Source organism: Neurospora tetrasperma, assembly GCF_000213175.1.
Source record: "Neurospora tetrasperma FGSC 2508 unplaced genomic scaffold NEUTE1scaffold_1, whole genome shotgun sequence".
NCBI lineage: Eukaryota > Fungi > Ascomycota > Sordariomycetes > Sordariales > Sordariaceae > Neurospora > Neurospora tetrasperma.
The window spans coordinates 1,294,707-1,308,211 of record NW_009799099.1 but is presented as its reverse complement, the minus strand read 5'-3'; the positions used below and the strand labels follow the sequence as shown (position 1 = coordinate 1,308,211).

The following is a 13,505-nucleotide window of genomic DNA, read 5'->3' as shown; positions in this document are numbered from 1 at the left end:
CTGCAGTTACTAGCTTGCAGTAAGCGTGTCAGGCTATTTTTCACCACCAGCAAATGAATTCTTCAGCCGTGACATTGTCATTATGCGGAGCAAGCAACGAGGGAACGAAAGCAAAACACCGACGGGATAGCGGGAAGGAGATGCCGTCCTGAATTCCTCTTGTTGATCAGGTCAAGTTGTCCACCCTCTGCCTCTATCGACTTCTTCTGAAGCCATTTCTCTATGCAATCGGAGTTTACTAAGGCCGTTTGCCTGTTGGTTGTCACCGCCTTGTTGGCCCGTCCTCCATGTGGATTCCCACCTTTTTCTTACCCGGCCTTTCCCAATCTTACCAACTACCTATGTACAACTAGCGTTTTACCATTATTCGTTTTGACCTATCGTCCTTGCGAATCTCTGTATGCCTCACTGGAGTCACTGCAGCTTACCTACATACCTCCAGATTGGCCCCCACAGCTACCCTTCCTACTAGTCTCTGGTCACTCCTCCGCTTCCGGCGCAGGGAGAATTATTGAACACCACTGACTGCTTGTCCTGAAGAAGCCGGACTCAAGCTTCATTCACGACTCGATGCTCAATGGTCACACGATACGCAAGATAACCTGGTATATGTACGCCGACGCTCTCGTTCATGGAAGTGATCAGTTCGATTTTGCCCTCAAGTGTCATCACGAAGGCGCCCGTTCCAAGAGGTCAGAGGAACAGGAAGCATGAAAGCAGGCCGACGAGGCCATGTCTTTCTTTCACGCAGAAGCCAATCGAACTCAGACCTTTACGCCCACTGTCATCATCCAACTCTTCTGGTGCGACTGAACGACGAGACGGATATGCTCTGTGCATATTGCAGCAAGCGGTATCCATTCGCCGCTGTCCTCGTGTCAGCGTTCACCGGCTTAAGACTAGGCCCGTCAGACCTCACGAGGCACTCTGACTCCAGACGGACGGACTTGGCACGCAAATCATGAGAGCTAGCCTAGCAGCACAGCATCATCTCAACTTTTGCCCCTTGACCGGTGCGGTTATAGAAAGATATGGGTACGTACTTTGCCCTCTGCCGTGTCACCGTTCCATTCAGTCAGCTTGCTGTGGACTCGAAAAAGGTTTGTCCCTCCTTCGTCTGCGTGGGTGGTCAGCGTTGGCGCCGGCTGCGCTTCGAGCCACCCCTTGTCGATGCTGTTGACTAGATTCTATAGTGTTCTTTACCCTTGAAACCACCCCAGCCCCGAGTACAAGCACCAAAGGATGCCCGGTACCACGCTGCCCGTGCGACTCCATCATCAGGGGCTCGGGCTTTCATACCGCTCTGAATTCCTGCCATGATATTCTTTTCCCTTCCCCAACCTCATCCTTCATCGTCGGCAAAAAACGAATAATGAGCGAGAACTTGAGGTCGGTGAGAGCATCGTAAAGCACTGGACCGGGACTTCCTGTTACCCTTCCAGGGCCTCCGTCGCGTTTCTCGTTCGAATACCCAAACCATTCTTTTCACAATCTTGATGTGTCAAGTATTATGGCATCACACGCCCTTATACAATATCAGCGCATTGCTCCTTGTGCTACCCCAGTTGCTGCTCAGCGTACACCAGAGCTATATAGCCTGCTCGTCATCACCCAATGGGCTGTTGTCCTGCGAAAAAAAAAGATGTCCCTGCAAAGTTTTTAAGCCCCTTTAAACATGTCTCATATTTACTTTTCTCTCCCGTGTCTTTTTTAGACGCGTAAATATCCGCAATGACCTAGTCCATTTGCCCACTCGTGTGGATAACATGGTGTTACCATTACACCTGCACCACCCGAGATATTCAAGCCAGGCAACTCCTATATACATCTTTGCAATGTCGACAACCACCCCCCCTATCTGAACAACCTGCTGGATGGACTGCTGACGTTAGTGGGATCAACCCAGTCAGCCAACTGCCATTCGAGGAGGGCTAGTGTTCCCTTAAAGTTCCATCATTCCCATTCCTGTCTGGTTGTTCCTTTGCCTGGTGTCGCGCTTAGCCTAGTCTCTTGCCATTTCCGGTAGGATTCTCTGCTCAACCGCGGTATCAAAAACAGGAAACACAAGGTGAAGCCACTCCGTCGTTATCTGCCATTGCCGAACCTGCTTCCTGGTTCGGACTTTGAATCTGTCCCCCCTATTGGTCCTTACGAGCGACTGATCCGACCCGAAATTGAATCTGAGCGCTGCTAGACGCGTACCCTTTCTTACTTGTGTGTAATGGACCCATCATAGCTTTCAGAGGGCTGTTTTCTACATTCGCTGGACGTTGTTGCCGGACGATCTAGCTTAAGTCGACCTTGCGGGAGCTCCAGCCGCTTGAGTTTCTTTATAACATTGCATATACACATCCGAACCCTGCGGATCAGTGTATGAAAATTTTGGAACGGAGGCTTGGCATTGAATTGATTAGAACTTTATAAAAAAGAGGTAAGTCAGTCAGTCATCAATGCCTTTAAATCACCCAAAGACCGCGAACAGTTCAACCGATCTTTTTACGCTAAACATGGTAATACTACAGGTTCATGAACCATGAACCCGCCAAGGTTTTCGGACCAGAGACTTGCGATCCACGACCCTCTTGTGCCCTCTGAGCAATTTCCTGCGATTGAAGGCCGCAATCAAACAACAACTGTGATCCAAGACTCACTAGAATATCTTCCCCTTTCAAGGTCCCTGAAAGACGGCGATACACTATTGCTCCTGACCCCGGCAGTCGCTCCCCATCATACCACCTCCGAAACCGGCCACTCGACCAGTGACCCCTTCGAACCGCTCGGAAAGGCCCTAGCAAAGAAACACCCGTGGGTTCGGCAGGTCCCTTATATCCCTAGGAATGGGATCACTGGGACTCATGTCGTGCACATCAGGCTGGCCAAATCAGTTGTGTTCGTTATCTCAGGTCCGCCTTGCTTTGGTCAACCTCCGCAGGTCTCACTGGCTAAGACGGTACGCTCACTATGTGAAAACCGACCGCTGATTGTGTTGGCATGTTGCAACGTCAAGTGGCTAGGCCCCCTTGAGAGCTCATTCCCAACAGTCATTCAGAGTTCTGGCTTTACCCCTCCGGAGCTCGAAGCAGCAGCCCGTGTCATGGTTGAGAATGTCAAGCAGCCACATACAGCGGGGCCAAATGTCCAAAATCTTATCTTAGCACCCAAATCATGGCAAGTGGAGGCATGGAACGAGCACCGCGATGTCGCCCCAGCTTATGAACTGTGGTGCCAGTGTTTTCCCGACAATTTTCGGCTTAGTCGGTTTTCATTCCAGTCCCTTCTCTGCCGCGATGGCTACGCGATGCACTACGTGGTTCGCGAGCCAGGGACTACCCAACTACTGGGATTCTGTGCTACATATACCACATATATTGGCAGCGACTCGGAAAGATTGGTTGGCTCTCTAGCCGCTCTGTTTGTTCGACCGTCTTACCGTCAAAGGGGTATTGGACTGAGTTTGCATGATCACGCTTCACGCCAACTAAGGAAAACCCGTGGAGTTTGCCGTCTACAGCTCGGAAGCACATTTCCACGTTTATTCTATGGAATTCCCATGGAAAGCCCTTCAGAGGACTGGTTCTCTCGCCGCAACTGGCCCGTTAAGCCTCAGTCCAGCTTACCGGGCGCTGGTCTGGAAACGTGCGACTGGTTGCTTGTGTTTGACGACTGGCCAACAACAAGAACAACAACAACAACACTGATGAACTCGGAACTAATATTCCGATCGTGTGAATTCAGCGAGTACCACATGGTTATGGAGATAGTGGAGAGGGAATCGAGGGAGAAGGACAATATGGGATGGTACGATCAATACGCGAAATTGGAAGGCACGATGAATATCGAGGATATTGTGTTGGGTCTTGAAGGACGAACCATTGTGGCAGTGGCCTTGACGTACGTCAAGAATACGGGAAGTCCCGTTTTTGAGGATTTACCGTGGGCCGGAATGATTTCAGACAATGTCGGCGGAGTAACATGCATCTGCATTTCAGGCAAGTTGTCCGTCAATGACGTATTCCAATATTTGTACGGATGCTAACTGCGACTTGATCGCACAGACCAAAACCTTGGTGTGGCCAAGGGAAGAGATGCCATCATGCTCAGGCTTCTTGATAGTTGCGTTCACAGATTCGCCCAACAAGGGTTGAAAAAAATGTTCATTGACGCAATGAGAGGAACGGATGAAGGATTTCAGTCCATGGGTCAGCAAAATAACCTGACTGTTAAAGGATCTCCTGCTAACTTTTTCTTAGGGTTCCAAAAGTGGGCGAGATACAGAGAAGTCTGGCGAGATGTTTAACCCACCTGCGACCTCCGGGATACAATCTCAGGTTCCTTTGTCAACGGGGATCTGATATCGTCTTGTGAGGGAGTACCATGGTGACTAATCCGCCATGGCACTTGTTAAAAGTGACATCAAGGTCTTTGGGACATATGGTTGATGGTTAAAGAGGAGGATGGAACACCCAAAAATGACTATTCCCAGGATGGTTTTTTTTTTCTTCTAGAAACCAAGAGCCAACTAGCTACATGACTAGCCCTTGGATGGACGGCTCTCTGGTATCAAATTTTTATCCAGTGAAGCTCAACTCTGAACACTCCATAGCCTAGCGTACGAGGAGGACATTAGATGTTAACAAGGCATCAGAGTCAGAGGAAAATGTGGAAGTTGATAGCACAATACAACCTAGAGGAAGAGGGGACCCCAACAAGAGATCATCACAGAGACATATAGATGTTCCATCCGTGTTCAGACCTAGGCGCCTTTTCTTTTTCTTTTTCTTCTCTTTTTTTGTGTGTCTCACTCTATCCTCACTCATGCAACAGTTCAGTTACGAGCTTGATATTTTGTTACCATTACCATGACGAGCGGAACATCATCTCTTTCACAAAAATGTTGTCAAAACAGAAACATTACACGCCAAGACTTACACAGTCATCATGGTGGTTTCCATTTTTGGTTGTCATGCAGCGCTTCATTCGATCACGGCCTTTTTGCACTGGCAGAGTCGCACTTGCCGTAAAATCTGTTGAAACTTGGCGGCTAGAAGAGCTCTTGCCCGGTGTCACAATGGCGACCTCTTTCGTCGTGTAGTGTACAAGTTTGAGTCGGGAAAGAGGTGACGACATGCTCTGGGATGGGGGAAGGAAGAAGGGAGGGAGCTTGGGCCAATGGTTTCAATTGCCTGAATGGATGGAGAACCTGGAACCCTGCTGTCGGCTAGGCTCTGTTTGGCAACATCCATCCAACCAACCCCTCTTCCCGTCCACAACGACGCCCTCTTATCCTCAAATCTTCACTTTGAACTGTTGTTCTTGTTGCTTCTCTACCTCTAGCTTACACCTAGAATTCAATCAAATATCGACGGCAAGATAATCAGAAATCGAATGTTGCTGTTGTTGTGGAATTGCGTTTCTGATCTGTACCTGTGCTAGCCCAGTCGTGGAACTTTGGCTGAAGCGAGATCAGAACTCGAGCTCAGCACGTCGTTCGTTCAGCTTCTCGCGATTCACAGTCCACCAACCACCTCACGTTTATCGCCTCCGCACTTTGTCACGCATCCTGTCCAGCTTCATCCACTGGCGGCATCGTCCCTCTCTTACATGCTTTGACCTCTTTCGACTACTTATACAGCTTCAACCCTGTTTGGCTTCTGGATACATCCGCTTCTAAAATTCATGTATCTAATGTCATTCATACGAGACTCTCCACCCAGTTTTTGAGGAGCACAGATTCTTTCTTGTGCGCGACATCGGCGTTCTTCGCTTGTCTCATCTACCTTTCCTGATTCCTGTCGCGCAGCTGTTGGGCCGATTCGTCGAACCGATGATCAATCCCATATCTTTCCGGCCGGGCCCGGTCACGTTCTGGACCACGCTCATCTACCTGGCCCTGCTGATACCCATCGTCATCATCAACGAGAAAACACCGGCGGCGCCTAAGACGGCCGAGCCGTTCAAGGGTGTCAACCTCACCGAGGCCTGGCTCGACCTCACCACCATCACCAGAGCGTACCATCCTTACAACAGCAAGTTCAACGAGGAGGTGCGCAGATATCTGCTGGAGAAGGTCGAGACCATCTTGGAGGAAAATGGCCCTAGTTGGGTGTTTGATGGGTGAGTTGTCTTGGCCTCGAGTTTCTACAACGGCTGGTTGCCAAAGACTAACAATACGGTTTCTTTGATATTGATTATAGCCAAATGACTACCGTAAAGGACGGCAAGTCTGCAGCAGTCACCGTTTTCGATGACAATGTGTCAAATTCCACCTTTGTCATGGGAAAGTCTAATGGAACTACCTTCACTCGTACGGATTCAATTAATAATGCCGCTTACTTCGAGGGTACCAACATCCTGGTTTACATTCGCGGTAAGGAGGACGATGAAGGCGAGTGGTGGGAGGCCGATTACGCCCATGGAATGAGACGTAATGCGAAGGGTCTTACCTTGGTCAATGCCCATTACGATTCGTAAGTTCATTCCCAGTGTTTGTGCAAGAAGTCGACCAAACTGACAGCTCATAGCGTGTCAACGGGCTTTGGTGCCACCGACGACGGCATGGGAGTCGTGACTGCCTTGCAAGTCCTCAAATATTTCACCGCCCCGGGCCACCAACCCCAGCGCGGCATCGTGGTCATGTTGAATAACGGCGAGGAAGATTGGCTCTACGGCGCCCATGCCCTCGGTCAGCACAAGCTGAATCCATTCATCCATACCTTCTTGAACCTCGAAGGTGCCGGTGCTGGAGGCAGGGCAATAGTATTCCGTGCCACAGATCGCGAGGTTATGGCGGCGTATGCTAGAACATCGCACCCTTTCGGTACTGTGATTGCATCTGATGCCTTCGGCCTGGGCTTCATCTCTAGCGGTACCGACTACTCAGTACTCGTTGACGCTTACGGCCAGCGTGGAATCGACTTGGCCTTCTTCAAGCCCCGTGCGAGATATCACACCAACCAGGACGATACTCGGCACACTTCCAAAGGAAGTCTTTGGCATATGCTGTCAGCAGCTATCCACACAACCAAGCAATTTTCCGGTGACACTGGCAACACATTCATCGGTCAGAGGCCTGATAAAGCCCATGGAAAGGTTGCCAACGGTCGTTCCTCTAACGGAGTGTGGTTTGACCTCTTCGGCAAAAGCTTTGTGCTCTTTGGTCTGCGCGGCATGTTTGCCTGGTCGCTTACTCTTCTCGTCGCGACTCCGTTGGTCTTGGTCGGCATCACCTGGCTTCTTCGTAACCTCGACAAGGACTACTTTTTCACCTCCACGGTCAAGACCAAGGAGCATCCCGAATATGAAGCTGTTCCCATTGGTGGATGGAAGGGCTTCTTCCGCTTCCCCTTTGCTCTGGGTGTCGCTGTGTTTTTCACGATCAGCTCGGCTCTTTTGATGAATAAGGTCAATCCGTTGATTGTCTACAGCAGTCGTTATTCTGTGTAAGTTGTTATCTCCTGGTTTTCTTGCTGTCCGGGCTAACAGTCGTTTCAGATGGGTTATGATGTTGTCCATCTTTTACTTCTCCTTCTGGATGATCATGCGCGGCGCCAATTTCGTCCGTCCCAGCGCTCTTCACCGCGGCTACGCCAACCTGTGGCTCTTCGTTTTTGGCTGGATTGTTCTGGTCGCCGTCACTGCCTTGGAGGACCGCCGTAGGATTGCGGCGGGCTACATCTTTGTTTTCCTCGAATCGGCCATCTTCTTGTCCTGCCTGATCTCTTTCGTTGAGCTCTTGGCTCTGCCGAGGAAATCTTCATACGCCTTGCAAGTTCAGGAGGACTATGACGGCCAGGAACATGATCACAATGGATATCAGGGGTTCCGGGATAGTACCGATGAACCCTCTTTGAGGGCCAGGGCTGAATCATCCGCCTCTGCTGCTTCTCCTCCATCGCCCACGGTTGCTCAGGAGCCCAGCAAGTCTAAAGCACCGGCCGGCACTACTAATGGATTGTCGACTGCGCCTTCTGTTGCCGCGCATTCTTCGCAACCACAGCCTGCTCCCACCACACCCATACCTGGTCGTTCTTCTGGCGCTCCTTCTACTGCATCCCGGGATGAGAACGAATCCGAAGATGATGACGAACCGACTGAGCGGACACCGCTCGTTGGTGGTAATGGCACCAATGATCGTGGCCGTACTACGTTTGCGACTACTTATCGCCGCTCTATCACCGCGTTGGTCCACGGAGCCCGGAAGATGGAAGAAGATGGGGAGCCCTACGACCATGAGCAAGAATGGTCTGGACATCTGCCTTCTTGGGCATGGTTCTTCCAGTTCTTGTTGCTGGGCCCCTTCATGATTATTCTTGCAGCTCAGACGGGTCTGATGCTGACAGACGCAGTATATCAGACGGGATCAGACGGTAGCAAGCTCATCACGCCCTACCTCATCATCTTCGTCTTCACTGTCTTGCTTATCCTTCCCCTCACGCCCTTCATTCACCGTGTCACACATCACATTCCTGTGTTCCTACTTGTCGTCTTTATCGTCACCCTTACCTATAACCTCATCGCCTTCCCCTTCTCGGCCAACAACCGGTATAAGACCTTCTTCGGTCAGTACATTGACGTCGCCACCGGCGACAACAAGGTCTGCTATACCGGTATCGAGGAGTACGTCCGTCCCATTATCGCTGAACTCCCTTCTGCATCCGGACGGGAAGTCACCTGTGGCAAATCCCTTCGCCGTGGTTCCACGATATCAACGTGCTGTTTCGACGGATCTGCGGTCCCACCCAAGCTTGGAAGCGAAGATGACAATGGTCTCCCTCAGGACAGCTACGCCGACCTTATCACCATCAACGCCACGCGCAACACCAAGCGAGGCGACTCGTCAAGGACCACTGCCCGGATCGAGATCACGGCTGATAACACCAAGTCGTGCTTTCTTCAGTTCAAGAAGCCTGTGTCGGCATTGGCTGTCGAGAACGGCTCCGGCTGGGACGACCGCTTTGGACAGTACCCTGAGGATGGAGTGGGGCTGGTTAGGCTCTGGCACAGGGAGTTTGGTAAGACGTGGGTGGTGAATGCGGAGTGGAAGGGCTCGGAAACCAGGAAGGAGTATGATGAGAATGATGGCACGGTGATTTGTATGTGGAGCGATGCAAACACGCCGGGGACTATTCCGGCATTGGATGAGGCGTTACAGTTTGTCCCGAGTTGGGCAGCTGTGACTAAATTCTCGGAGGGGTTAGTGGAGGGAAGGAAGGCGTTTAAGATTGTGTAGGGAAATAGCGGTATGGATGAGAGATTTGTGAAGTGACGTAGCGAAGGAGTAGGAGTTGCTGGCATAAGGAGGTTGGTTGGGTTTGACTTATTTCCTACATGGCATGTGTATACCCTATCCAGCCCTTGGTCATTCCTTTTCCCTTCTCCACTGTTGACATTGAACCTGGGCATTTTTCCTGGATGGGTTGTTGATGTTAATCTAGAGTGTGGCAACTAACGGCATGCTTTGCCATTTGACTCGAATAGCTATTTGCCTTCGGCTCACATCTCGAGTCGCTCAACAGATGTCAAACTACTACTGAGGTAAAGTCGCACCAGGACCGGATGGGGTGCTCCCCGCTGTGATGTTTCACCGTCTTTTGTCGGTCCAGACTTCCGAATGTCGCCTGCTTCTTGACGCCTCCATATTCGATCACTACCAAACTCTTTTTTACAATTGTCTGAAAATCTTTCATGTACCTTCTACAAGGTTTCAAGAAATTTCTCTTTGCAAATGGCGGCTAATCTGAATTTTATTTCAAGTGGCAATGAAATCCCACCCATCCCATATCCTTTAATCGTAGTTTCCTTTCTCTCCTAACGTCACAGCTTCCACTCTACACATATACCACGCACAAAGAATGACGGAGGTACAAGTGAAAGGGCTGCGTCGTCAACGCGTTGCCCAAAGTGTCTCGGTGTCTTACCATCCCATCTGGTTCCTGCGTCTTGACAAGCGGGAGGTTGCATGTGGATGTTACACATGTTTGTGTCGAGGACACACTATGTGCTCGGTTCTTGGGTCTTACCTGATCTTTTACTATCTCTACTCTTCGAAAGACCTGAACTGACAAGTTGTGATGCTTGCTTGTGTGTCTCGGCTGGTATGTATGTTTGCGGGTTATTCTCCCGGACAAAAGTATGAGTGGCAAGTCGAAGTAAATCTGGCCGGAATTGCGAGAAGGCGGTTGGACGAAAGACGTTTGTTTCGGGATGGAGTGCCATATTTGAGCTTGAACGCGGAAAGAGGCAACTCCGCCATTCCCTTGAGCTCCAGAAGCATTACCTGTCAAGCGATTTCAGATCTCGGAAGAAACGTTTTCTCCCTCGAGCGTTCCTTCCTTCTCCTCTTTGCTGCCTTTCAACATTTGACCCAAGGTTTCTCACACCCGACTCGGGCCAAATCTCTCACTCACCTACACCTCAACAAATCCATCTAATCCTGATATTCACATTACCTGGTACTAAAACAACTTTTGGTTTTCCCTCGAGTCTAGATAGATACTTTCAACACAAACCGCACCTACTCTGAGCTCAAACGAACAATCTCAACAACCTCACCCGACTCCGGGCCAACCATCCACCATCCATCCTACCTTGCATCCTCAAAAATGGCTCCCTCAATCCTCGAAACCCTCGCCCTTCTTCTCTCGGCGTCCGCCGCCTTCCTCACCACTGGCGCCGGCGCCAACCCCCTCCCCAATCCCAGCTCTAACTCAGGCGCAAAGGCCAAGAGCTGCGTCAATGGTCCCCCCGCCACCGATTCCTCGCCTGGCAGCCTGCCCATCGCCGACTACTCGCTCGTCGCGCCCGCCGCCAACCTCAACTGGACTTCCTACACGGTCAAGAAGAGCTGGTGGGATAAACACTTTCTGAGTGGACCGCATGTATGTCATCATCACCCCCTTGAGTCACGAGAAAGGAGAAAGAGAAGGAAGGGTATAGAGTGTGGATGGGAGTGAACGATGATGATGTGAACGGTGAAGTGAAAGAAAAGTGAGCTGACAAACATGGATCAAATCCAAAATAGTACATGCCCTACACCCACCACACCGACCCCTACGGCGCATTCAAGTGCCAGTACACTTGCAACGCGGCGGGTGATAAATGCAAGAGTTACTTTTTGTGGTACAGTACGTCATGTTCTATCTACTCCTCCTCCTTTGGATACTATCTCCCTTGTTGAACAGGATGGCTGGCTGACATGGTTCAAAAGCGGACATCAACAACGCAAACGAGCATATCAACTGCGTTTTGTTTGATGATATGTAAGCCACCCTTTCGCTGACCCGTCCCTTTGCCTTCATGCCTGCTTGAATACACTGACATGATATCAAAACGGCAGCATCGACCCGTCCATCTTTGTCCTGGGCGGCAACAGCACTATCGGTGCGGGTGGTTACGACAGACGGTGCCAGAGTTCTACGGCCTAGAGGTCCATTCGACCGTTGAAGTACTTCGGATATTTTTGGGCGGCAGGGGAGCATAAAGGTCCTTACAAGCCTGGAGGCGCGCCGAACCTTGAGAGGTAAAAAAGAATTGAAGTGCTTTGGTCCTAGTCGACGAGTGATGAAACGAGTAATCTCAGGGTAATAGGATTTGTCGTACATATTCGGTCTTGTTCGGTGGCCCATATGGATGATGAGCAGTTTGACTGGCTGATGGATGGGGATTACTGCTCATAGTTTCGGTTCTAATCAAAATTGAACTCCTTACACACTCCTTCGTTGGAGTTTCGGATTCCACTGATGTGTAAACTGCATGTGATGATATCCTATGGTAATCCTATCAACAGCAACCCAGTGTAAAGCTCACCCGAACAACGACCTAACGCCTAATTACCCACCGTAATGCCAAATCTAATCATGTTGCAAAGTCCCAAACTCCTGATAGACATGCATTGAAGAACCAACCAAGTAAGCCACCCGTTGTACGAATTCTGCAAATCGCCCCTGTCATGTCGCGCAACGTCCGAGTGATTTAAAAAGACTCGAACGGCGTGTAGAATTCCTCGGTTTCAAACATCCAGTCCTCATCCATCTGATCAGCCCCCATCAAGCCCTCATCCATTCCCTCTGCTGATCCTGCCTCTAGAACAACCGCGCCCTCAGAGCCACCAGCCCCAAGGGAACCGGACCTCTAATCCTCATTAACCACCGGTGGACCACCACCAGCATCACCAGCACCAAAAAGGGGACGTGACCTCTAATCCTCATCCATCCGATCCGCTCCTGCCTCCTCCTTCTTAATCACACCACCTGCACCAAGCGGCCCAACACCAGCAGCAGGAACTCCTTTCTCCTTCACCACCCTCTCCGCATGCTCCCTCGCCCTCAGCCACAGCTCCCGTTCCATATCCCTCTCCACGGTATCAATCGCCATATTCATCCTCCCTACATCCAGATTCCCATACCTCCCTACACCGTCCGGGTCCAGTCGTGCCACCACGGGCCGCACCCACTTGGCGCCGCGGTGCGTCTCGATCTTGGCTGGGCGCGTGAGTTCGCCGGGGTTTTTGGGTGCAGAAGCGGCCGCGTAACCGCCGGGTTTGTTGGAAGCGCTTGGTTCGCCTGGACCGCCGGTACCGTCGTCGTCGGGGTTATTGGGATTGGAGTTGGAGGAGGAAGAGCGGAGGTTGATGATGCCTGCTTCTTCCATGGCGTAGATTTGTCGACGGAGTTGCTTATCGACGCGGTCGAGGGTGGAGAGGAAGGTGGATTGGATTTGGGTGAAGCGGGTTGTTGCGTCTTCTTGGTCTTGTGCTTGTTGTTTTTGTTGTTCGGCTTCGGTTTGGTTCTGGGTGTCGGATGATGTAGGTGGTGGGGAGGCGAGGCAGCGGAGGGCGTTGGAGGTTAGTTCGAGAAGGGAGACGATGTCCTTTTTTGGAGAGAAGGAGGTTAGTTGTAGGATATGGAAACGGTGGAAGGAGGAAACGTACATTGTCGATGTTGCTGAGCTGCTGAATGTGTTCGGCGGTTGTAAAGGGTTCATGGATGTCGATGTCCATTTGGGATTGGAGCTGTAGTTGCCCTTGGGGTTGGGCGATGTTGTCCATGCTGATGTGAAGTTTGTCGAATCGATGGGTTGATGCTCATGCGTATGAAATTATCGGTAAATATATATTGTAGTGAGTCCAATTGGGTAGTTTATGATTTTATGTCGCTGCTGTCAACTTCTTGGATGCGCCTGTTGGTGGTTTGGTTGTGCTTTGTATTTCCGGGACAAAAAAGGTTGAAGAGGTTCTGGAAGCTCCCCCACCACTGTTTGTCAATTGAGGTGCTGGCCGGTGTGGACCTTGACGGACAACATGAACGAAACGTGGGGTAAATTCCGGGACCTGCAAGTGCCAAGGTCCAGCGTGCCTGCAGCAAAGCACGGATCAGGCGCTAGACAGACGCGCTAAGTGGTCCACTGTTCGACTGTTCGCGACGTCCTCGCTCGGCAAATGCCGTCTTCCTTCCACTTGGACGGGCACTGACCTGGACCTCGTCATCTCCATCTTGTCTTGAGCCTCA

The 13,505-nt window shown here is 50.9% G+C and overlaps 4 protein-coding genes across 4 annotated transcripts; 3 read left to right on the top strand and 1 right to left on the bottom strand.

The window, feature by feature from the left end:
• Positions 1–2,520: 2,520 nt before the first annotated feature.
• Positions 2,521–4,110, top strand: NEUTE1DRAFT_119602 (uncharacterized protein; the record flags this gene model as incomplete). The annotated part of the gene is made up of 2 exons (XM_009849407.1): positions 2,521–3,891; positions 4,056–4,110. 2 exons carry the CDS (start codon positions 2,534–2,536, stop codon positions 4,108–4,110), a joined length of 1,413 nt encoding a protein of 470 aa, XP_009847709.1.
• A 1,565-nt stretch (positions 4,111–5,675) lies between these two features.
• On the top strand, positions 5,676–9,509 carry NEUTE1DRAFT_143846 (uncharacterized protein; the record flags this gene model as incomplete). Its single annotated transcript, XM_009849406.1, has 4 exons — positions 5,676–6,114; positions 6,195–6,467; positions 6,522–7,439; positions 7,492–9,509. The coding sequence occupies 4 exons, from the start codon at positions 5,825–5,827 to the stop codon at positions 9,227–9,229; spliced, it is 3,219 nt and encodes a 1,072-aa protein (XP_009847708.1).
• Positions 9,510–10,601: 1,092 nt separating this feature from the next.
• Positions 10,602–11,423, top strand: NEUTE1DRAFT_97590 (uncharacterized protein; the record flags this gene model as incomplete). The annotated part of the gene is made up of 4 exons (XM_009849405.1): positions 10,602–10,877; positions 10,983–11,127; positions 11,207–11,258; positions 11,336–11,423. The coding sequence occupies 4 exons, from the start codon at positions 10,602–10,604 to the stop codon at positions 11,421–11,423; spliced, it is 561 nt and encodes a 186-aa protein (XP_009847707.1).
• Positions 11,424–12,061: 638 nt separating this feature from the next.
• On the bottom strand, positions 12,062–13,200 carry NEUTE1DRAFT_75464 (uncharacterized protein; the record flags this gene model as incomplete). The annotated part of the gene is made up of 3 exons (XM_009849404.1): positions 12,062–12,479; positions 12,576–12,867; positions 12,929–13,200. The coding sequence occupies 3 exons, from the start codon at positions 13,043–13,045 to the stop codon at positions 12,196–12,198; spliced, it is 693 nt and encodes a 230-aa protein (XP_009847706.1).
• Between the last annotated feature and the right edge of the window lie 305 nt (positions 13,201–13,505).